Source organism: Phocoena sinus, chromosome 15, assembly GCF_008692025.1.
Source record: "Phocoena sinus isolate mPhoSin1 chromosome 15, mPhoSin1.pri, whole genome shotgun sequence".
Classification (NCBI taxonomy): Eukaryota; Metazoa; Chordata; class Mammalia; order Artiodactyla; family Phocoenidae; genus Phocoena; species Phocoena sinus.
Genome location: NC_045777.1, coordinates 11,901,060 through 11,925,961, shown reverse-complemented (window position 1 = coordinate 11,925,961; position 24,902 = coordinate 11,901,060). Strand labels below are relative to the sequence as shown.

Here is a 24,902-nt window from a genome sequence, read left to right as displayed (position 1 = left end):
AAAGCAGCCAATTGTGGAGAGTGGGAATTGGGTGGAAGGAGGGATGACAAAAAGGGAGGGGAGACTTTTCACTGTTACTATTTCATATTTTCAATGTTTGAACCACGTGAAACATGTTCAAAATCTGGCACCACCCCCATCCCTGTAAAACATTTCCAGCGAAAGATCACAGATTCATAGACTTACAGATTCAAAAAGCTCATTCTGTATTTCAAACAGATGATCGGGAGTGAAGAAGAGGGGTTCTGAAAAACTGAGTTTGGTGACTCCACCTGGGATCCCGCTGATGGGGAAGACGCAGGTGTCAAAGGTGGAGTCTGAATAAGCCAATTCCTGAAATGTGAGCATGGGAAGAAAGCAACATTTCTAAACGGTTAGTTTATATGACATGTGAGCTTAACGAGGGATGTTCAACAAAATCAATAAGGAGACATCGGGGCTTCCCTGGTGGCGCAGTGGTTGGGAGTCCGCCTGCCGATGCAGGGGACACGGGTTCGTGCCCCGGTCTGGAAAGATCCCACATGCCGCGGAGCGGCTGGGCCCGTGAGACATGGCCGCTGGGCCTGCGCGTCCGGAGCCTGTGCTCCGCAACGGGAGAGACCACAACAGTGAGAGGCCCGCGTACCTAAATAAATAAATAAGGAGACGTTATTTCATTTCCAGTCCTAATTATTTCCATGTTTAGGTTGACCAAAAAAACAAAGCAAGACAAAACAAAAAAACTTTCCCACTGGGAAAACCAGGGTTTGCTGTGCATTTAGATCAGAGTATAATTGGGGCTTGTACTGTATTTTACCACGTGGAGAAGGGTCTAGAACTGCTCTGTCCAGGAAGGAAGCCACAAGCCACATGTGCTTACTGAGTACGTGAAATGTGGCCGCCTGGAACTGAGACGTGCTATGAGTAAAAAGTACACCCCAGATTTCAAGTCTTGCATGAGAAACAAAATGTAAAATATCGCAAGAATTTTTATACTAATTACATGCTGAAATGCTAATATCTTAGATATACTGGGTTAAAGAAAAAATATAATATTTTTTATATTTTATAAAATTGATTTATATTTTATAAAATTGATTTCACCTCTTCCTTTTTTTTTAATGCATCTACTAGAAAATTTAAAATTACATAAATGACTGGCATTCTATTTCTACAGGATAGCACTGTTCTAGCAGGATAACACCAAACTGATAACAATGGTTACCTTGGTGATAGATGTAGAGGGAGTGTGGTCAAAAGAGAATTTGCCTTTTCTGTAATATTTGATTTTTTTTTCCACAAGAGGCTGGGGAGCCAAGTTAACAGCCCCAACTCTGGAGCAGAGTGCCTGACCTTGAACAAGGCACCTCACCTCTGAACACCTCAGTTTTCTTACCTATAAATTGAGGTAAGAGTACTCATCACATAGGGTTATACAGGGATTGAATGCATTAACATATAAAGTCCAAAGAGGGATGCCTAGCACAGGCCTAATAAACATTAGCTATATTATTAAACAAAGCTTAATGAATGTTAGTAAATTATTAGTCCAAGGAGAATATATTCATGTATTATTTCTATAAGTAAGAAATAATAATAAATTGTGAGGTAACGAACACCCAGTTTGCAGCCACAGAGACCCAGGTTGAAATCCCAGCTCAGCCCCTTCCTAGAAGGATGATCTTGGGCAAATCACTTTGTATCTCTGAGTCTCAGTTCCCCATCTGTAAAATGGAGGCAACCTGGCTCACAGGATCATTAGGAGGACTCAAAAAGATCACACACAGAACACACTCTGTACTGGCAGGGGTTTGGTTAAGTTGTACTTGCTACATTCCTGCCATTTTTTTTTTTTTTTTTTTGCGGTACGCGGGCCTCTCACTGTTGTGGCCTCTCCCGTTGCGGAGCACAGGCTCCGGACGCGCAGGCTCAGCGGCCATGGCTCACGGGCCCAGCCGCTCCGTGGGATCTCCCCGGACCGGGGCACGAACCCGCGTCCCCTGCATCAGCAGGCGGACTCTCAACCACCGTGCCACCAGGGAAGCCCAACCTGCCATTTTTATAAGGTATTATTCATCAGCCCCAGTGTAATGACTCAACGCTGTGAATCAGAACTGGCCGGCTCATGTGACAGGTAACTTGGTCAGAGGCAGGAGAAACAGGTTTGACGTCAGACCTCCCATGCTGTGTGGGCTTGGCTGAGGCCCTGTCCATCTCTGGGCCTCAGTCTCTCCATTTGTAAAGCAAGAGGACTAGGCATGGAAACACCTCTGACCACTGGAGACCTGAGGGTACAGTTCAGAGAGGCCCCCAGCGGAGACATGTTTTTATTTTAAAAGCCTTGTGTTTTACCTTTAAAATGCATTTGATTTTTGCATTAGACCCTGTGATTCTTTAATATAAGAATGCTTTTTTTCCCCAAAACAATATTTAAATAAATAATAATAATCCAGTGAAATGATTATTCCAGAAAGAAGCAGTATGCTTAGCTTGGGGCTCTAACTCCCTACTGCCCCCCAACTCCCTCCTGTATGAGAAGCACCAGACTCAGTGGTCTAAGGGTCTCCAAAAGGGTCAATTTTCTTTTAAAATGTTTACATTTCTAAAAGCAGAGGAGGAATAATGCATGTAAATGGTAAACAACAACAACAATAATAATAAAAGAAAAAGAAAGAAAGAAACTCTAAGGGTTCAAATGGGTGTAAGATTCTCTCCATCCCATCTCAGCTTTTCCAGAGGCAAAAATCTATAAATGCTCCCACATTTAAACACAAACACACACACACCCCCATACCGTCTGTTCTGCACCTTTTTCACAACAGTAGATTTCAGCCTATAGCAGTATATCCCATTACTTTCTACAGTTGCATAGCTTTCCTTTGTGTGAAAGCATAATTTATTTCATCAGCTACTACGGGGGACATTTAGGTTGTTTTTAGGGTTTGCTAAAACAAGTGACATGCTAATGAATATCTGTGGATCCGCAGACACATGCAAGCATTTCTGTGGGGTAATTCCAAGAAGTGGAAGTACAGGATCAAAGGAATGTGTACTTTATATGTTGATAGTTTCTACCAAATCACTCTTCGAAAGAAGCTGCATAGCCTCACATGCCCACAACCAGGTCTGAGGGCCGTTCTGCACCTCAGCCTCCAGTCCCTAGCTGAGAAACCTTCCCCAACATCTCCACCTGCTGTCCATACCGGGAAGTGCAGCCTTCCCATACCCAGCCCAGAGCTGCTCCCAGAAAAACAAGGAGAGTTCCCCTCTGCATCTACAGACTCCCCTGCAGCATCTGTATGGAGGAAACGGCAGCAGAGAAACTACTCTTTCCTGGAGAAGCAATCCATGCCGGCACGTGTCAGTGCTTTATGCACTAGCTTTTGCAAGCAGACAGACCAAGTTTCCATCTTGCTGGCTCTGCCACCTACCAGCTGTGTGTCTATGACAAGTGACTTCACCTTTCTGAGCCTCAGTTTCTTTACCTGCAAAATGAATTTAATAATACCGACTTTCCAGCACTGATGGCAGGATTCAATAAGATACGGAGTCGTCTCTAAAAAGACATTAAGAGTCATGAACAGGCAACTCACAAAGAGGAAAAGCAAATGGCTGGTAACACTAAAAGATGTCTCCTACAGTAGTCAGGGAAATGCCCATAAAGCCAGATGCCCTTTTTTGCCCATCAGATTGGCAAGGATTTAAACACCGATAATGGCACGTTGACAAGGTGGTGGGGAAATGCAAATTAAAACAAGTTACCCACCTCTGTCCATTAGATTGGCAAACAAATGGAAAGACTGAAAAAATCTGGTGGGGAAAGAGCAGACTCCTTTCCTTTGGGTAGGCATATGAATCGCTCCATGGTTTTGGAAATGATGTGGCAACAGCTAATAAAAATTTTAGGGCTTCCCTGGTGGCGCAGTGGTTGAGAGTCTGCCTGCCGATGCAGGGGACACGGGTTCATGCCCCGGTCTGGGAAGATCCCACATGCCACGGAGCGGCTGGGCCCGTGAGCCATGGCCGCTGAGCCTGCGCGTCTGAAGCCTGTGCTCCGCAACGGGAGAGGCCACAACAGTGAGAGGCCCGCGTACCGCAAAAAAATAAATAAATAAAATAAATTTTAATGTGCATGCCCTTTGACCCAGCAAACCCACTTCCAGGAAACTGTTAGAGAGAAATAAAATCACCAGATGGTAGAAGAGATACAAGTACAAGGAAATACTAAAACAGTAACACACATGAAAAAGGAAACAATTATAAATATCCATTGGAGGGGGATGGCTGCCTAAATATTGACCTCTACTTTGCTATATTCTTTTTGCTTGAGTTAGTTTTATCATAGATTTGCTGGGGTTTTCTGGGTATAGCATCAGATTATCTGCAAATAGGGATACTTTTATTTCTTCTTTACTCATTCTTATATTGGTAATTGATTTCTCTTATCTAAGTGCATTGGTTAATGCCTCTAGATGTTTGTATTGACAAGGGAGACTGTATATCGTTAGGTTAAAAATATAAGTTGCAGTTAATAGATATAATCCCTTTCTATAAATACACAGTGACACTTTAGATACATATATTTGTCTCCATTTTCAAAATAGAGTATCCCTATAAAACACTGTGAAGGGATACATCAGCATGTTAACGTTGGTTTCCATAGGAAGCTGAGCTTGGAAGACTGAGTATTATTACTTTTTACTGTCTACATCTACCACAAGAATATGTTTCTTTTTTTTTTTTTTTTTTTTTTTTGCGGTACGCGGGCCTCTCACTGTTGTGGCCTCTCCCGTTGTGGAGCACAGGCTCCGGACGCGCAGGCTCAGCGGCCATGGCTCACGGTCCCAGCCGCTCCGCGGCATGTGGGATCTTCCCAGACCGGGGCATGAACCTGTGTCCCCTGCATCGGCAGGCAGACTCTTAACCACCAGGGAAGCCCTCTTTTTTAATTTAAACAATCTAATGTGTTAAAGTTTCATTCTTAAAAATATATAAATAAATGAAATGGGGTCATGAGCTGTTGTGAGCACTGAATGAGACAATGTTTAACCTGGTATCTGGCACCAAAGAAAATGCTCAACAAGTAGCGTTTTTTCTTTATTACCTCAGCCAATCCTAACAGCCACCTTCTAGGAAGATCCTACTGTTCTTCCCATTTTACAGATGGGATCACTGAGGCACACAGAGATTACATAAGAGCCAGTAAACCACCTCAAGCCACCTGAGCCCAGAGTCTGTCTCGAGCACTGCCTTCAACTGTCCTCCGGAGAAAAGATCTAGGGCAAAAAGAAGTTAAGTAGGGACTTCCCTACTCTTAATTTCCCTATTCTTAACAACTGTGGCACAGTTGTTAAGAATCCGCCTGCCAATGCAGGGGACACGGGTTCAAGCCCTGGTCCGGGAAGATCCCACATGCCACGGAGCAACTAAGCCCATGTGCCACAACTACTGAGCCTGCGCTCTGCAGCCCGCAAGCCACAACTACTAAGCCCATGTGCCACAATTACTGAAGCCCGTACACCTAGAGCCTGTGCTCTGAAACAAGAGAAGCCACCGCAGTGAGAAGCCCGTGCACCCCAGCGAAGAGTAGCCCCTACTTGCTGCAACTAGAGAAAGTCTGTGCGCAGTAACAAAGACCCAACGCAGCCAAAAGAATTTTAATTAATTAATTAAAAAGAAAAAAAGAAGTTAAGTAACTTGCCCCAAATCACCAGCAAGGAAGCAGCACAGTAGGGATCTGAATTCAGGTCTTGTTGCAAGTACCTGAGACCAGGACACACAGTTATTTCTCAACCTTCCTACAGCACCTGTCATACATGCAGTGTCCCAGCCTCACTGGAGATTCAGATTCAAATGGACCATGATGGGGCTGGGTGACTTGTCTTATTAACAAGGACCCCAGAGGATTCTTCTCACTGGGGAAGTCTGAGACACAGTGGCCAGGGAAGAATGCAGTCCAGTGGTTCCTATGGCCCTGGCACTCTGAATCCAGCAGGAAGGTCTTTACCAATATTGAGTCCACAGAAATGAATGACGTGGGTTTTTACAAACCGATGTGGAAAGTTCTAGATGTGGAGTTCAGTGAAAATGCTAAGTAGCGGAACAATGCCTCACCAGTGTGCTAGGTCGATGTTATAAAAGCACAGGGCTGATAACTAAGAGAAACGAAGGCATGTGTGCTCAGAAAGACATGCTCAAGAATGTTCATAACAAGCTAACCAAACCAGAAACCAGAACCCACCAAGATGTCCATCAACCAGGAATGGATGACAAATTGTGGTTATTACACTAATGAAATACTTCACAGCAACGAAAAAGAACAAACTATAGATACGTTCAACCTGCATGAATCTTACACACATGAAGCTGAGTGAAAGAAATCAGACATGAAAGGGCACATGTTGTATGATTCGTTTTAAAGGAAGTGTAAGAACAGGTAAAACTAAGCTGAGGTGAAAGAAATCCATACAGTGGCTAACTCTGGGGGGTGGATATTGACTGGGAAAGGGCATAAAAAGTTTAGATTTACCTCTAAGCTGTGCATTTAGGACATGTGTGCTTTCCTGTACATAAATTATATCTCAGTAAAAAAGAGAAATTAAAAACCTTAAAAATAGAAAAAAAAATGACACACAACTCTGTGTGTGTGTGTGTGTGTGTGTGTGTGTGTGTGTGTTTAGAAAGAATTCTGCAGGATATACTCCAAGCTAGTAATAATGGTCACCTCTGTGGATGGGAGCAGGAGTGGTGGGCTGGGATGGGGAGAAGTTGGAGAATTCTTTTATTGTTCCCTTTAAATTATTCTATATGGCTTGAATTTCTTATAATCAGCATAACTACTTGTAAAAAATTCTAGAGCAAATTAAATCATAAACTAGAAAAGGAGCACACACACACACACACACACACACACACACACTCAAGGTCCCCAGGTCCCACTCTAGATGTGCTGTACCAGAATTTCCACCAGGAACCCCAGCTCTAGTCCAAGCTCGCCTCCCCACCACTCTGCTCTTGCATACCCCAGTGACGGGGATCTCACTACCTTTAAGGGCATTAGAACGTCTTTCCTCCTATGTTGTCTATGATCCTCCCTCTCTGGGTCCCTCCATTAGCTCCACCACCCACCAGGGCCCCCATGGCGCTTACCCACTGACAGGGAGCCACGTGCCAGTTTGGGGAGCAGCAGGTCAAGCTGGCGGAAGGTGTGGAAGACATCGGCTGAGTGGACGCGGTCCTGGGCCTGGCTCTCCGGGGTGTGTGGCGGTGCCTCAACACCGTACAGAGTCAGGTAGCCGGCTCTGGGGGCGGCAAACAGCTGGTCAGGGGGTTGTCTTTGGATACTCCCGGCCGAACCCTCCCAGGGCTGCCTACACGTTTTCTTCATTTGTACACCTGAGGAGCACCTGATTTTCCTACCATGTGTCAGGGACCTCTCTGGGCCACAGCGTCAGCAGAGAAGAAAACAGACAAAACCCTCACACACCCATGGAGCCAACACTCTAATGAGGGAGACAGACATACAGAGAAACGAGTGGATGAGTCATAGGTCAGCTGGGGCTCAGAGGGAGGGACAAAGAGGGAGAGGGTGGGGAGGGGCTCTCGGTGAAGGATGAGAAGGAGCCAGCGTGGGAGGAGCAGAGGGAGGGGCCTGAGGCGCAGGGAAGAGCCAACCTCCTGCGGCGGGAAGGAGGCAGAGTGTGGAGGCGCTACCCGGAGGCTGGCGAGCAGAGCAGAGTGAGGGGTGGCCAGTGGGGCAAGATGGGGGCACCGATCAGGAAAGGAGGCTCCTGCCCCTGGAGATGGAGTCAGGATGGGCTCCCTGGAGGAGGCAGGTCTAAGCTGAGACCTGCAGGATAAGCAGGGGAAAGGGGTTCGGGCAGAGGGCACAGTCCCCGCAAAGGCCCAGAGCCAAGGGAGCAACCACAGCCAGGTCAGGGCGCTGCCAGGTACTGCCGGCCCAGGTGCTGGACTGGAGAGTGAGGGGCCGGCGCGGAGCACCCTGGGAGTCTGCACACACACACTCAAAACACACACACACACACACACACACACACACACACACACACACACACACACTGCCTACAGGAATGCTCTCAGAGGAAATGTTTTCACCACCAGCCACTTTTTTTTTTTTTTTTTTTTTTTGCGGTACGCGGGCTTCTCACTGCTGTGGCCTCTCCTGTTGCGGAGCACAGGCTCTGGACGCGCAGGCTCAGCGGCCATGGCTCACGGGCCCAGCCGCTCCGCGGCATGTGGGATCTTTCCAGACCGGGGCACGAACCCGCGTCCCCTGCATCGGCAGGCAGACTCCCAACCACTGCGCCACCAGGGAAGCCCCACCAGCCACTTTTTAATGCTCCAGGAGTCCAGCCCCACTGGCCTCAGTCCTAGGAGGAAAACCACAGGTTTTCACTTTTTCCACGTGGTGAGAGGGGCCAGGACTTCTGAGAGAGACACCGTGAAGCCCTAATGCAGCCCCCTCAGGCCCTCCTGGGTCTCCCAGGACAGGGATCTTCCGGAGAAGGAGAGGAAAGAAGCAGGAATGAGGGAGGATGGGGCTGAGAAAGGCCTGTCTGGTCTCCACTTTGTCCCTCATTCACACAGTGTAGACACGTAGTAGGTCTTCAATAAATGTTCTATCAATGGATGAATGGATGGATGGGCGGGAGGACGGGTGGATGGATGCATGGATAGTTAGAACTTAATCCTGAGAACACTGATCTTGGAAGAAAATATGGGGTCACCATGATTCTGAGCTCAGTTATCCAAGCTACTGTCCCACCTTTTCCCTGCATCCCATTCACCTTCCCCTCATCCAGTTTTGGCCTCCATGCCCCCCAGAGATGGCGAGTTCAAGACCTGCCCATCCAACTGGACTAAAAGGAAGCAATCCTTCCTTCAGGACAGCTGAAACGAGCTACCTATAGAGTCTAACCCGTCGGCCCTACTGAGGCCTCTGCATCAGCCCAGAAGGAATTCCCTCCTCCTTTTCCTCCAGACATGTAAGCCCCTGGATCCCTCTTCTTCAGAAGAATGTCCTCAGTCTCCTTATGGCAGAAGTTGTAAAGGTGCAGCCTACAATCTAGATTCAGTCCAGAAACGTGTTTTGTTTGGTTAAAAGAGTTTTCCTAAAAACAACCGAATGCATATTTAAACATTTGGGGAAATTCATACAAAATCTGGATTTCCCCCTCCATCTCATTTTGAAAAAGGAGAAAGGCTGACCACTGGCAGCCTACAGTCCCGCCTGGCAGCCCTGGGCAGAAGTGGAGTCACGGCCACCCCTCTTAGACGGAAACAAGCTGGCAGGGTCAGACGGTCCTCCCCAGGCCCTGCGGTCTCTGTGACACTGCAGTTAAACACCTGTCACCATTTGTCATCCTACTTGCACTGGTTTTTTTCTTAAAGCAGAAAACTAGTTCCTTAGATAAAATATCTACCAGAAATAGGCGATGAAAAATAACCCCTCCCCAAAAGACAAGAAAACCAGGAAGACCGCGAGGTTTCACACTGTGGACATGAAGGCCCTTCCTGTGGCGCCTCCACATCAAAATAACACCTGACACGGCTGAAGACAGGCAATAAATAATTACACGACCTATAAATACACACATGACCTACAGGTGGTGCTAGGAGCCATAAAGAAAAAGCTGGAATGGGCCGGGTAATGAGGGGGCCATCATATTAAATGGGGTGGCAGGAAAGACCTCCCTGAGCAGGTGACCCTTGAGATGAGACTTGAATGAAGTGAGGCGGGAGCCATGCCGACATATAGGGAAGAGCATTCTTGGGCAAGGGAACAGAAACTGCAAGGGCCTTGAGTTGGGAGCATGCCTGGCCTGTTCCAGGGGCAGCAAGGAGGCTGGTGAGATGACACCAGTGGAATCAGAGTTAGAACTCTGGATGTGACTGAGTGAGGCAGGGGCCCACACAGGACAGGTTGGAATCTCACGGTCTCGGGCTACGTGAACACACACCTCTGTACCCGTGTGACTGTCATCCAACTTGCCCACTGCCTTTCTATTTCAGGGGTTGCAGATGGCGATGAAAAGGCCCAAGGAGGGCTCCCCTGGTGGCGCAGTGGTTGAGAGTCGGCCTGCCAATGCAGGGGACGTGGGTTCGTGCCCCGGTCCAGGAAGATCCCACATGCCGCAGAGCGGCTGGGCCCGTGAGCCATGGCCGCTGAGCCTGCGCATCCGGAGCCTGTGCTCCGTAACGGGAGAGGCCACAACAGTGAGAGGCCCGCGTACCGCAAAAAAAAAAAAAAAAAAAAAAAAAAAAAAAAAAAAGGCCCAAGGAGGCAGGAGCTGCAGCCCAGGGCTCAGGCCCTGAAGACACAGGGATCCATTTACGTCTGCCCTCCTGCACTGTGCCTGCTGTTACCATGAACCTGAACGGACCCAGCTGCCACCGCGTGGCCCCCACCTCCCCCAGTGCCTCAGCTTCTTCTCTGACTTCTTTGCCTGCACAAGGATACGGGATGGCAGGAGCTAGGAGACCTGGGAGTGCCCTGCTGTGAACTTGCTGGGTGGTTTTAGCGGCCCCTCTCTGGACCTCAGTCTCCACACCATATGACAGGGTAGACCAGACCTGCATCACCCAGACCAATCACAGCCCTTGATGGTATCTGCACCACTCCAGGGTGAAATGAGAAAAAGGCGACACACCAAGGGTCGTGCTTGAGAGTGTAGGCTCTGCAGCCAGCCCTGCCAGGACCCCAACCATGGGACTCTGGGCAAATGACTTAGAATCTCCAGGCCTTAGTTATCTCATCTGTCAAATGGGGTTTGTAAAGTACCCGCCCACAGAGTTGTTGTGAGGATTAAATGTATTAGCACACACTGAGCCTACAAGAACACACACACGTCATAAATGTTCCTGTGTGCCCATATGTGTCAGCAAATGCCTGTCCTTTATCCTCAAACTGTGTTGCTGTAATTTTTTGGAGCGGTTGAAATGTCTCGCTTGTATGAGATGCTGGTCATTAGGGATGCCACCAAAAACTACTGGCTCTCCTTCCCTCACTGCCTGTGGCCATGCTCCTCCATCCCTGCCACCACGCAGTCAAATCCACCAGCAGGTCCCACCGACCCCATCCCCCAAAGCTACCTGAATTCTCGCCATCGCCTGGTCCAGGCCACCATTCTGTCTCACCTGGGCAACTAAAACAGCCTCCTAACAGGTCCCCCTGCCTCCCTTTCATTGCCACCCACCCGAACTATGGTCTAGTCTCTGTCTGGCAGCCAAAGAGAGCTTTTAAAACTCTAAGTCCGGGTTTCCCTGGTGGCGCAGTGGTTGAGAATCTCCCTGCCAATGCAGGGGACACGGGTTCGAGCCCTGGTCTGGGAAGATCCTACATGCCACGGAGCAACTAGGCCTGTGGGCCACAACTACTGAGCCTGCGCGTCTGGAGCCTGTGCTCCGCAACAAGAGAGGCCGCGATAGTGAGAGGCCCGTGCACTGTGATGAAGAGTGGCCCCCACTTGCCTCAACTAGAGAAAGCCCGCGCACAGAAATGAAGACCCAACACAGCCATAAATAAATAAATAAATAAAAATAAAGGAATTCCCTTAAAAAAAAAAAACCAACTCTAAGTCCAATGGTGTCATACCCCTGCTTAAACCCCCAATGTCACTCATCTCACTTAGAATAAATTCCAAAGCCTTCCATGGCCTTGAGGCTCTGTGAGACCCGGTTTCTGCCAGTTTCTCTGACCTCATTCCCCCGCCCAAACCCCTGCTTAAACCCCCAATGTCACTCATCTCACTTAGAATAAATTCCAAAGCCTTCCATGGCCTTGAGGCTCTGTGAGACCCGGTTTCTGCCAGTTTCTCTGACCTCATCCCCCTGCCCAACCTCCTTGGCTCATTAGGCTCCAGCCACACTGGCCCTCTCACCAAGCATCTGGGTGACCAGCAAGGCCCCTTTTCTGGCCTGTGTCTCCTTTACAGCTCATAGGCTGAGTCAGGCGACCACTCAAGAGTCCCAGATACAAAATGTCGCCTTGCAGCCTTTGGAGTATCCCGAACTGCTTCCCCAACCACAAAGTCCTCCTGGTTCCCCTGGCCACTATTAATGGCTGGTCCAGAGTGCTGGGCTCACCTGAGCAGGAAGCTGTAGGAGAATTCGAGGAGTCCCATCTCATGCCAGCCACTGCCTGCTTCCGTGGTGTCACCCAGCAGGACAGTGTGGAGGTTGGTATACATGGCTTCCGTGAGCGCCTGGAGCTCTTTGTGGAGGAGAGTCCTGGGGCAAGGAACCAAGGTGTGAGACTGTAGCTTCCAAAAATATATATATACGCACACAGGCACCTCCTTGGCCAAACCTCAGAGTCCCAGGACTCCAGTGCCTCAGTGGCAATGAGGGCTTTTGGAAGATTGGCTTAAACAAAATATTATTATTTCTATCATCATCCACAATGACGATAGTTACTATTTATTTTGCCAAGCACAATGATCTCATTTCATCTTTTGACAGACCCAGGGATAACAGTTACTATTATGATACCCATTTTACAGATGGAGAGACTCAGGGACAGAGAGGAAAGTGATTTGCCAAGGTCACCCAGCCAGTAAGTGATACAGCTGGGACTGAAACCCTGATCTGCCCAACTCCAGAGTCTGAACTTTTAAACATGATAGCCATCCCCTCTCGGGGCACATGAGCTTGGATAAGGAACCCACAGACTTGCAGAAGAGAGAGAACTAAGAAACCAGCCCTTTCTCCCTGAGATCCAAAGTTAGGGAGACCTGTTTGGATAAAGTGTCCTGGACCAAGGATTGCTAATAAACATGACTCCAAGTGAATGCTCCATGAGGAATAAGGGAATCTGGCTGGCGATCTGGTCTCGTCGTCGAGTACCTAGGAGTCTGAGGAGAGGACCAGTTCTGGGAGAGCATGTGGGTGAAGCCAGAAGCCCCTCTGTACTGAGCCCCCACAGTACAGTCAATATTGAGCCATGGCTGAATGTATGATTAGAAGCCAGGAAAGATGGGATCCTCTATCTAAGTTTAAGGCCCCTCTACACTGCACAAGGATCTAAACCATAAAGGACCCCACTGCATCGAGCGAAGCGTCCATGGGGTGGTGCAGAGCCGATGTTCAACAGCGACACCTTGTGGCAGCAACAAGACCAGTGCTAGTGTGCCCATCAGGTGCTCTGACTCTCTGTCGCCACCTGCTGTTTGGACATAGGATGGACTCCTTTAGACTGAATAAAGACGGGAAAGCATCCAGAGGGGTTCCGTGAACTTCCAGGTAATAAAAGCTTTGGGATGTTTCACTGTTGGAAAAACAATAGATACGACCCATGTGAGATAATGTGTGTGAAGGGCTTAACATAGCGCTTGGCACATTGTAAGTGCTTAATACATGGGAGCTGACACAGTGATCAACCCTGCTCCAGCTGTTCCCTTGACTCCACTCCAAGCACTAGTCCTTGACAGAGACAGTAGCCCCCAACAGATGTGGCAGCCATGCCCAGAAGACCTCATGCCAGCTTTTGAGAAATGCCCAGAAACTCTCGAGGGTAGACACTGGAGGAAACTGGGATCCTCCTGGGTAGGGGGGTAGGATGCAGTGAACTGTGGACTCTTGTTGCTAATGGAACCCCTAGAATAGCAGGACCCAGGACACTCAGGCTCAGGAATACTCCTAGCAGCTGTCCCACAAAGCCAAGGTCAGACTGAGCATTGTCTCTCATCCATGTTCACCTCATGAGGCTGGCCTTTCCTCAGCTTTAGCAGTCCTGCAAAACCCGGCCTTCTAGATGCTTTTCCTGACTCCAGGAGGTGAGTCTTCCTGGAGAGAGATTTCTAAAGATGCCCATCAGACTGTGTGCACTCTTTAGGGGAGGATGCAGAGTCTTACTTCCTCAGTATCTCGGTGGGAGGAGAATGGGCTGTGGAGTCTTCAGACCTGGGTTCAAATCCCAGCTCTGACGCTTACTAGCAGTAGACCTTGGGTAAGTCACTTCACTTCTCTGAACCTCTGTTTCCTCATCTGTAAAATATGGATAAAAATACCTACCTCTGAAGCTGTTGCACAGATATGAACACATGCCTATCAAACACCTGGCATTTGGCAGGTGTCTTCAGAGGGAGGTTGGCGTCATTCTGTGCTCTTGCATCTAGGATGGTGACCAGTGTACGAACGAATACAGGGTAAATGCCCTCACAGGTCCTTTTGTAAGTATTACTCATGTTTCAGGACCTGCACCACTTCCTAGCTGTGTGACCTTGGGCAAGTCACTTCTCTTCTCTGAGCCCCGTGTCCTCATCTATAAAATGGGGCTGTTAAGTTACCCTCCAGCATTGCTGTGAAGACTCATGAGATCATGCATGATGCCTGGCACAGAGTATGGACTCAAAAACATTAATCACCCCACCACCTCCCTTTATTTGACAGATGTGGAAACAGAGGCTCGGTGCGGGGGTGTGGTTTGCCCAAAGTCACAAAGCTAGGCAGTGGGAAAGCTGGGATTTGAATCTAGATCTAGCTGACCCCAACCCTGGTCTCCTTCTACTAAAAATCAGAGCTGCCTCTTGAGAAGTAAAGAGTTCTTCTTCAGCCCAATTCTCTAGGGTTGTTTCTTGTTTTGTTTTTGTTTGTTTTCACAAAACGAAATGTCTTTACTGGACACCTGTTGTGGAAACAAGCTCAGCTCACACAGGACTTGAACTACACGGGTAGAAGCCGATCGCCCACCCTGGCCCACCCATGGGTACCATCTGCAGCCACTCACGGTTTCATCTTGGACTTTTCTTCACTGGGGCTGTAATGCGGAAGCTGCACGTCGAAAATCCTCTCCATGAGGAAGGCGGCGTAGGCGTGGAAGTCCAGCCTGGTGCGAGGCTCCCACACCACCATGTCATAGGAGTGTGGGTCCAGGAGGACAGTGACATACCTGCCCCCAACCAGCACCTGGGAAGTTGGCAGGGATGCAGTGAGGAGTCCGACTATGAACAACAGCAGTTCTCTGAGGTCGACTTACCCCGTGACAGGCAGTGGCCCCACCAGCTGCTTAACAGACAATGTCCCCTCATCTACCTCTCACAACCACCCTGTGAGGCAGGGACCATCATTCACCCATTTATAGCTGAAATGTGATAAGGCGTATAATGTGCCCAAGACCACACATCTGAGAAGTAGCAGAGCTGGGAAAGGAATTCGGCACTTTTTCTGAACCAAAGGTTATGCTCTTAACCACCTCACTTTTAAGCATCTTCCATGGTTATCTTGGTTAATGTCATATCTCCAGCAGCCAGGAGAGAGTCTGCCCACAGAAGCAGCAGATGGATGTGTGTGCATCGTAGGTGGATGGATGGATAGATGGAATGGATGGATGAATGTACAGATGGATGGATGGGAGGATGTCGGTGGATAAATGGATATATTATAGGTATGGGTGGGTGGATGGATGGATGAGTGGATAAATGGATGGAAGAAAGGAAGGAAGGATGGATGGATGTTGTTGGATAAATGCTAGTGCATGTGAAAGCAAAACCTTCTTTGGGAGGCTGAGCTCTGTATGTAACATGCTGCTCAAGACAGGAAGGAGACAGCACTGGAGAGCTATAATCCTGCAGTCAACAAGGGTGAGGGCATTTTCCCTCAAATGTGTGTGGAGGGGGTCACACAACTCCAACTACCCACTGCCTTAGCCTTGTTTTCAAAATGTGGTCTGTGAGTCATGGTAATCAAACTCTCTTATAAAATACAAGCCAATATCCAAGAAAAATGCTGTTGGATGGATGGTTAGATGGGTGGATAAATGGAAGGATAGATCATTGAATGTATGTTGGATGGAAAGATGGATGGATGGGCAGCTAGAAGGTGCTTGCAAACTAAATGTATGAATGAATGTTGGGTACATGGATGGCAGGATGCTAAGTGGATACTGGGTAAACAGATGGAAGGGTGAATGTTGGATTCACTTCTAACCTCCAAGTTAGAAGGAGACGTGGAAGGTGGGTGGATGGAGAGAGATATAAATAGATGTATATAGAGTGGACAGACATTGGATATTGAAAGGATAGATAATCAAATGCTGGGTGGTGGTGGCAGATGGATGGAAACATGGGCAGATAAGCAGAAGAATGGAAGTTGGTGGAAACTGAATATATGGTTGAAAGTTGGATGGATGCTATGTCCATGAGTGGAAGAATGCTGGATAAATTGGGTAGACAGGTAGAGGAACAGATGATGGACAAGTGGATAGAGAGACAGATTTTGGATAGATATTTAGAAAGATGGACGAGTGAGTGGATAGATGGAGGTTGATGGAAATGGAATACATGAATGAATATTGGATGGATATTAAGACGGAAGAAGGCTGCTTAGATATTGGGCAGATAGGCAGAAGGACAGATGTTAGATGGATGGGTGGATGTGGGACAGATGGAAGTTGAATGAATGGATAGAGGTCGGTTAGATGAACACACAAGGATTGGATAATATTAAATGACTGCATAGCTGCATGCTGGGAAGACACTAGAGGGATAAGGAAGGGATGAATGTTAGATAAACGTTGGATGCACAGTTGGATAGGCATATAGAAAGTTGGCTGGACCACTGGATGGTTAGTGTATGGATGGGTATTGAAGAAATCAGTAAACACCAGGTTTAATAGGCCCAGCTGCTCATCCCCTTCCCTCCCAAGAGGCAAAAGAGGCACTTACAGTAAAGATATCACCATGCTTCTCCTTCATCCTAGTGAGGAAGCTGGCGGCATCTTTTCCAAACTCCAAAGCATAGCCCAACCAGGGGATACTGCCCAGGTCCAAGGGGGGCTCGCCAGGTCGCCTGCAGAAGCCACAGCACTTATCACCGTTTGATAAACCAGGGAAGAGGATAAAGAGTGTAGGGCACGGCGTGAGATTTTCAGTGGAGAGGAAGGCTTCCCTGAGGAGACATTTGACCAAAGACCTGAAGGCGGTGAGGGAGGGAGCCACATGGATATCTAAAAGAAGAGCTTCCAAGCAGAGGGAACAAGTGCAGAGGCCCCTAAGCTGGATCATGCCTGGTGTGTGCAAAGAACAGTGAGGAGGCCGGGGTGGCTGGATGTGGGAACAAGACGTGTACAGTAGGAGGTGAGGCCGGAGCAGTAACAGGGGCCAGACCATGCAGGGCCTTGTACGCAGCTCTGAGGACTTCAGCTTTTGCTCTGAGTGAGGGGGGAGCCATCGGAGCTTGAAGCAGAGGAGGGACAGGATTCGGCTTTGGTTTTTACAAGTGGCTTTTGGCTGCCGAGTAGGGAATAGACCACAGAGGGCTGAGAGCAGAAGCTGGGGTACCAGTTGATGTTCGTACATACTGGGGGGTCCAGTTAAGGTGGTCACCTCTCTGCAGGTAGGAGAACCTTCCAGAACCCAGTAGTATTAGGATACAGAGTTCTCTGTATGAGCCAGCATGGACCAGGGTCCTGGTCATCTCACACTTCCTCTCATGCCCACCGAGAAAGGGTAAGGCTGGAGAGCATGGCTGGATAGCTGGAGGTGGTAGAAGAACTGCCCTGTCGCTGACCCCTGACTGCCCCTCTCCAGCTCAGAATCTGAGGTATCTCAGGAGGCCAGACACCATGCCCATGGCCTGTGGGGATGCCCCAGGGGTACAGGTAGCTCAGCCAGGGGGTAGGAAGGTTGTGTGTGATATTCAAGGTCAAAATCTCATCTGTGAGAGCAGAGGGACTCCTCTGAGGATATAATAACATATCTACACCTCACTACGGTGGATGGAATTCTAATATGACTACAATGACCTACAACTGAGTGAGGGAGATGGTACAGTTGACTTTGAGAAAGGATGATTCTTCTTAGTGGACCTGACCTAATCAGGTGAGGACAGGGCTTACAAGGGGCAGGGATCTTCCTGGCAAAAGAGACTGAGATTTGGCATAAGGGAGATTCTTTGCGGCTGGCTTTGAAGATGGAAGGGGCCACATGGCAAGGAATGCATGGGGCCTCTAGGGGCTATGAGTGGACCTTGGCTGACAGCAAGCAAGGAAATGGGGACCTCAGTCCCACAACCGCAAGGAGCTGAATTCAGCCAGATTCTTCCCTGGAGGTTCCTGATAGGAAGGCAGCCTGGCCAACACCTTAATTTCTGCCTCGTAAGACTCTGGACAGAGAACACACTGTACTGGACTTCTGATCTACTGAAGTGTGAGCTAATAAATGGGTGTTGTTTTAAGCTCCCAACTATATGGTAATTTGTTACACAGCAAGAGATAACTAATATACTCAAACTGACATTGCACTTGCACTGGGCCCTGCCCTTGGCCAAGCATTTGATATATGAATGTCTCATCTCATCCTCCCCAACCACCCTCTGAGGGAGGGGCTATATTCACACCTGCACCAAATATTAACTATGAAGCAGGCATCGTCCTGGGTGCTGGAGATACAGGAGTGAACAGGGAAGATGAGGTGGAGGGCCCTGGCCTCACAGGGCTTACATACTAATAAGCGGAGACAGACAAAAACAAAGAAGCAGTACCATTTCCGAGAGCGAGAAGTGTGATGAAGAAAATAAAGGAGATAAAACGTGACAATGAAAAGACAAATAACCCAATTTAACAATGCACAAAAGAATCTGAATGGACAGCTCTCCAAGGAAGATATACAAATGGCCAGTAAGCACAAGAAAAGATTCTCAACATCATTAGTCATTGGGGAAATGAAAGTCAAAACGACAAGCAGTACCATTTCAAATCCACTAAGATGGCCATAGTGTTTTTTTTAAAAAAAAAAAAAGGAAATAAGTGCTGGGAAGACTGTGGAGAAATGGGAACCCTCATGTATTTCTGGTGGGAACGTATAACGGTGCAGCTGCTTTGGAAAGTCTCGCAGTTCCTTGAAACATTAAAAGAGTGACTATATGACCCAGCAATATACCCCAAAGAACTGAAAACGTAAGTTCATACATAAACTTATACACTATTGTTCATCGTATCATTAATCATAATAGCCCCAAAGTGGAACCAACCCAAATGTCCACCGACAGATGAATGTATAAACACAATGTGGTGCATTCATACGGTGGAACATTATTCAGTCATGAAAAGGAGTGAAGTACTGATTCACGCTACAACTTGGAAGCACCTCAAAACCATCACGCTGAGTAAAAGAAGCCAGACACAAAAGGCCACATAGGGTATGATTCTATTTCTGTGAATGTCCAGAGAAGGCAAATCAACGGGGACAGAAAGTAGATTCGTGGTTTCCAGAGTCTGAGGGGAGGGTGGAATGGAGAGTGACCGCTCACGGGTACCAGGTTTCTGTTTTAGAGTGATGAATATATTCCAGAGTTAGATAGTGGTGATGGGTGCACAGCCCTGTGGCTATACTAAAAACCACTGAATTGTATATTTTAAAAGGGTGAGTTTTATAGTATGGGAAATACATCTCATTAAAGAAAAAAGAAAGAAGGGTGATACGAGATAGTGGGGAGGCGCTAGTTTAGAGAAGGTGGTCAGGGAGGGCCTTTCCAAGGAGGTGCCATGTGAGCAGAGACTGGAAGGAAGAGCGGGGAGAAGAACCTTACAGGCAGAGGGAACAGCAAGTGCAAAGGCCTTGGGGCAAGAGTGCACTTGGTGACGTTCTCAAGACAGCAGGAGCCGCTGTGGCGGGAGTGGAGGATGTGGGGGTGAAAGACTGGAAATGACCTGGGGACCAAGAAGGCCAGTGGCCGAGGACAGAGTCTGGCTTTTATTACAAGTGTGGTGGGAACCCTCTGGAGGGTAGGATTTAGGAAGTGATGTGATGATTTAGGAAGTAGGATTTAGGAAGTGATGTGATTGTGCTTTTAAAAGGTTGCAAGAGGGAACTCCTTGGCGGTCCAGTGGTTAGGACTCCACGCTTCCACTGCAGGAGGCACAGGTTCAATCCTTGGTCAGGGAACTAAGATACCGCAGGCTGCACAGTGTGGCCAAAAAAATAAATAAAGGTTGCAAGAGCGAGAGGCGGGAGGGAGATGTGTCAGGAGACTAAAGCAACTACGGTGGGAGTGGAGGCTGTGATCCTCCAGGAGCCAGGCCTAGCATCCGACTCGTCCACTTCCAGGTTGGGGGTTTTTGTGCCATCCCCAGGAGCCCAGGGGGGACCACCTTCCCTTCATCCTTCTTCCCCTCCCTGTCTACGTTCTTCCACCATGGCCTCCTGCCTCCTCAGTCTGACTGTCCCCCAACATAACCCAAAGCGAGGAACAGGTGGTGGACAGAGAGGCTGGCTAGATTTGAGGGCCAGAGTTTGGGAAATATGGAAGCAGAACCAGAGGTGAGGGTTGAGGGCATTAGGAAGTGCCTCCCCCCACCCACTTCCTCCTCTCGCCCCACTCCCACCCTGCCTCTGAGCCCATCATTGAGGAGACTCGCAAAGGTGCAGCTCGGGGATTCTAAGGGGGTGCTGGGGACGTGCCAGGACCCTTCCTTTCCCCTCGCCTCTCTGTGAGCCAGCTTCTTCTGAAGGCTCCGTTTAAAGGCTGGCACAGCACAGGGCTGGAGGAGCCCAGTGTGCACCAGCCCTCTTCCAGTCCAGGTCTGAGCCCAGAGACAGGACACAGCAGCGGCGATTTCTGCACAAGAGGCAGGAGGGCAGGATGGTTGTTATGAGCCTGACTTTAGCACCACACTTCCTGGCTTCAAATCCCAGCCGTGCTTCTTGCCGGCCGTGTGACTTTGCTTCCCCACGCCTGTTTCCTCACCTGTAAAAGAGGAGTGATGACACTACAGACTACACTGGGCTGTGATGAAGATGAAGGGGGCTATAGAACAGTGCTTGGCACCTGGCAACCGGGGAGCAGCTGGGGTGGGTCTGAGAAGCAGGACCAATATGACTCCCGGGTGCCATTTCTTGAGCAACGGCTATATGCCAGGTGCAAAGGTTTCCTTGCTTGGTAATGATGGCTGATACTTGATGAGCCCTGACTGTGTTACCCTTTGAGGAAGGAAGCATTGTATTTCCATCAAGCCCATTTTACAGCAGATGAAACTGAGGCACAGAAGGGGCTGAGCCACTTGCCCGAGGGCCCACCGTGGAGGGTCTGGGTTTCTAACCCAGGCAGGCCTGGCTGCAGAGCCCACACTCTTGATGCTACCCTGGCCCCAAGTCACCCCAAGTGGACATCTGCACAGCCACTTTGCAGGTGAGGAAACTGAGACGCAGAGAGGTTCCAGCGACCTTCCCAGGTGCAGGGCCTGAGACCTTCCCCTAAGACATCTTTGGGGTGTGGGTGGGGCTTCCTTCCCCTGCCTTTCACTCTGGCTGCCACCGGAGCTCCCCAGCAAGCCTGGTGTTATTTCTGGCAGCACTCATCTTTCCCCTGAAAAGTTCCAAGGAGCTGCGGACAAAGGCAGGAAGCTGGGAGCCCAGACGTCTGATTCCTGATGTGCCAGAGGCTCCTTCAGCCCCCGGGCCCTGAATCCAACTGAGGCCCAGGTCACATTCCAGGGTGACTCAGCCAGAGGCCAGTGGGGGCAAAGGAGGCTCTATTTTGGGGTCTGCGGTCTCTAGCCTCCCTCATGGACACTCTCACTGTTCTGAGGCAGGGATGCCGGGCGTGACTCTCTCATCCCCAGCTGCTGCCCACATGGCTGATCGCTGCCTTCCCTTCCTCCTCTGTAAAATGGGGGTAACAAGAGTGCCCCCATCTCCAAGTTAGGAGAAAATGAGATTGGGGGCCTAAATTCCAGCCCCTGTGGGGTCTCCCAAGGGTCCACGCAACTCTGCCCCCCCAGGGTCCACACTACCACCCGCACAACTGTCAGTGACCCCCATTCCCACACTTCTCCCCAGTACCCCACCTGGTGAAACTGCTAAGCTGCCCACAGGTATAAAAATCAACAACTCACCCTCAAAGACAAATTAGCTCTCTGGATTGATAGTAAGAATTAGCTAAAATAATGTTTGGCATTCCTTCTAATCCAGCAATTCCACCCTCACCTACTATTATCGTCATCATTCCCTGTTTTGTTTTGTTGGCGTTTTTCTGGCAGTGCCGTGCGGCCTGTGGAATCTTAGTTCCCTGACCAGGGATCGAACCTGTGCCCCCTGCAGTGGAAGCACGGAATCCTAAACACTAGACTGCCAGGCAATTCCATCATCATTCCCATTTTAAAGACTGGGAAACTGGACTTCCCTGGCGGTCCAGTGGTTAAGACTGCACTTCCACTGCAGGGGGCGCAGGTTTGATCCCTGGTTGGGGAACTAAGATCCTGCATGCCGTATGGTGTGGCCAAAAAGAAAAACAGCATAAAGATTGAGAAACTGAGGCAGAGAGCAGTTACTCAACTTGTTCTTATTCCTGGAGGCTGGGAGTTTCCATATGCTAAGCACCCAGGTACCCAGCCTCCCAGAATCCATGTATTCTGTGGCTGCCCTCATCTGCCCCAGAGAAAAGCACAGACTAGGAGGCCCCACAGGATGAGCCCAGCACATTGTCTGAAATAGCAAAAACACTGGAAACAACTTGAGTCCCTCAATAGGGACAGGAATAAAAGGGAAAAAAAGAAACCTGCACCTATTCATACTATGGAATACTACACAAAAAATCGAAAGAATGAATTAGATCTCCACATAGCAACATGGACGGATGTCAAAACGAAAATCTGGAGTGAAAACAGCAAAGGTACAGTCTGAAAACAACTCTGTACAGAGTTTCCAAAAAGCCTGACAACTTAGGAAAAATAATTTATTTCTCTATAAGGAAACTTATCTGTAGCCTTTTTCGTTTTCAGTTTTCCAGGCAAATGATTGAATGTATGGTGTTAAGTTTCACCTAGAAAGGTGTCGAGAGGTTGAAGAAAAATATCGTGAACTCACTGTGTGGAAATTCAACTAACACATTGTTTAAAAATAAAAGCTTTCCAGAAAATTTCTGGAATTTTCAAACACTCTGACTTAAACACACACACACCACACTTCCACCGCCCTGTGTTATCTACGAGCTAAGGTCTATGCATATGAGAATAATTTTTAAAACAGCTGGGAGGCTGAGGAGATATGACAACCAAAGGCAGTACCCTGGATGAGATCCTAGCACAGAAAGAAGACGTTAACGGAAAAGCTGATGAAATTCAAATAAAGTCTGGAGTTTGGTTAATCGTAACAGACCAGTGTTGGTTTTTTTTAGTTTTAATGACTGTACCATGATGCTGTAAGAGGTTAACAATAGCAGAAACCGTGAGGGGTATTTGGGAACTCTTTGTACAACTTTTCTGTAAATATAAAACCAGTCTAAAATAAAAAGCCTAAAATAAAAAATCTTTTTAAAAGATCTGGGAGGTTCCTCTCAAATTAATCAACAGTAGAGGTCCTGAATTGTCGGAAGAGTGGTTAGAAGGGCTTCAGTCTTATTTACAATGGGATAAATGCTTAAGTCGAATGTATTCCTTGTGCAATTCAAATTAATTTTTAAAATATTTTATAAAAAGATCTATACTGCCATCTCCTTGATTTGAGATAGGTGAATTTTACTTTTCTCCTAAATCGCAGATTCTCAGTGGAGCAGGAGAACCTTGGGGACTAGAAAGCTGAGGCGTTTGGTTCTGGTTCTACTCTGCCCGAGTAGACCTCAGCAGAAGGGAGACCCCTTTGTGGGCCTGAGTTTCTCTGGCAGAGGGAAATACCGAGCCTACTCAGCCCCTGCATCCGGATCCCGGAATCCTGTGGAAGGTGGTTCCAGAGCCGGTAAGAGGGCATCGTTCAGGGCCTCTGCGTTCCCCAGCCTCAACTCTGCCGTCCGTGTAATGGGGGAGAGAGCAAGCCTGGGGGGTGACACCGAGTTGGTGCACGATCCAGACAGAGGCTGAAGAGCGGGAGGGGGCTTCTTCCACCGGGGGTCACACCGAGCATGTCCACGCACCCACTCTGCACCCGTGACTCTCGGTTCTCACCTGCAACCCCCTTGCAGGTCCCAGGCACCGCTCTCTGGGCCAGGCCCGGGCTTCTCGCGCCCCGGCCGATCGAGTGTGTGCGGTGGGTGAGCAGCCCTCTGGGACTCCTGTCCCTGCACCTTCCCGCGCGCGTCTCCCCAACTCTGAGCCCTCTTTAAGCCCTCTGGGCCTGGCCCCCTCGCCGGGGCGGGGGAGGGGCGCGGAAGCCCCTTCGACCGGACACTTGGACTGCCACCTCCAGGCTCGCCCGGGGGGTGTAGGGGACGGTGGGAAGAAGATCCCCTCCTGCCCGGGGGACTGGAGCGGGGGCTCCGACGTGGGCCTGCCGCTGGCTCGGCGACCCCCTCGTTGCAGCCGGGGCGCGGGCCTGAGCGGAGACGACCCTTTGTCTGGCCGGGGGCGGCGCTGGCGGGCCGGGGTCGGGGGAGCCGGGGGTAGGCCGGGCGGGGGGCACTCACCGCGTGCGCCGGCGGGTCAGCAGCAGCAGCAGTAGCAGCGCGGCCAGAAGCCCGAAGACCACGGCCCAGGACATGGCAGGCCCGGCGACCAGGCTGCGGCTGCGGAACGCCGGAGGCGGCCGGTCTGGCTTGGGGGCCACGGGGGCCACGGGGGCCCAGTCCCAGAGCCGACCCCGCCCCCCCGCCCCTCCCTCCCCCCCCCGCCCCCCGCCTACGGGCGGGGGCAGGGCCTGCGATCCCTCCCAGGTCCAGAGGGGTGGGTGGGGTGGCTCTTGGAGGCTCCGTTCGTCTCAGCTTCTACGGGACGGGCTCCGACCCCTGGCCCAGGAAAGGGTGGGAGGGATGTGCGTGGAAAATGTGGGTGCGGGAGACGGGAGGGATGGTGTAGGGGAAAGGGAAGGGCTGTGCAGGGAGGGAGGGGTTACGCGGGGGTGTGGGGGAGGAATGGGGGATTTGGGGAAGAGGAAGGAAGGGAATATGGGGGGACGGAGGGGTGATGGGGATAGAGAAAGTGTGAGGATGAGAGGTCAAGCGGTGGCAGAGGAGGGATTGGGGGTGGGAGGGGACTGGAA

At 49.5% G+C, this 24,902-nt stretch overlaps 1 protein-coding gene across 2 annotated transcripts in view; it reads right to left on the bottom strand.

The window, feature by feature from the left end:
- The window catches only part of PTGIS (prostaglandin I2 synthase), a 44,380-nt gene extending 19,923 nt beyond the window's left edge, over window positions 1–24,457 (bottom strand). For both annotated transcript variants that reach the window (XM_032604820.1, XM_032604821.1), the window contains exons 1-5: window positions 24,331–24,457; window positions 16,662–16,785; window positions 14,726–14,904; window positions 12,085–12,228; window positions 7,129–7,280 (exon numbers count right to left, since the gene is read on the bottom strand). In XM_032604820.1, coding sequence (XP_032460711.1) covers window positions 7,129–7,280; window positions 12,085–12,228; window positions 14,726–14,904; window positions 16,662–16,785; window positions 24,331–24,404 — 673 coding nt within the window. In that variant the 5' untranslated portion in view covers window positions 24,405–24,457. The remainder of the gene's footprint in view (window positions 1–7,128; window positions 7,281–12,084; window positions 12,229–14,725; window positions 14,905–16,661; window positions 16,786–24,330) is intronic.
- Between the last annotated feature and the right edge of the window lie 445 nt (window positions 24,458–24,902).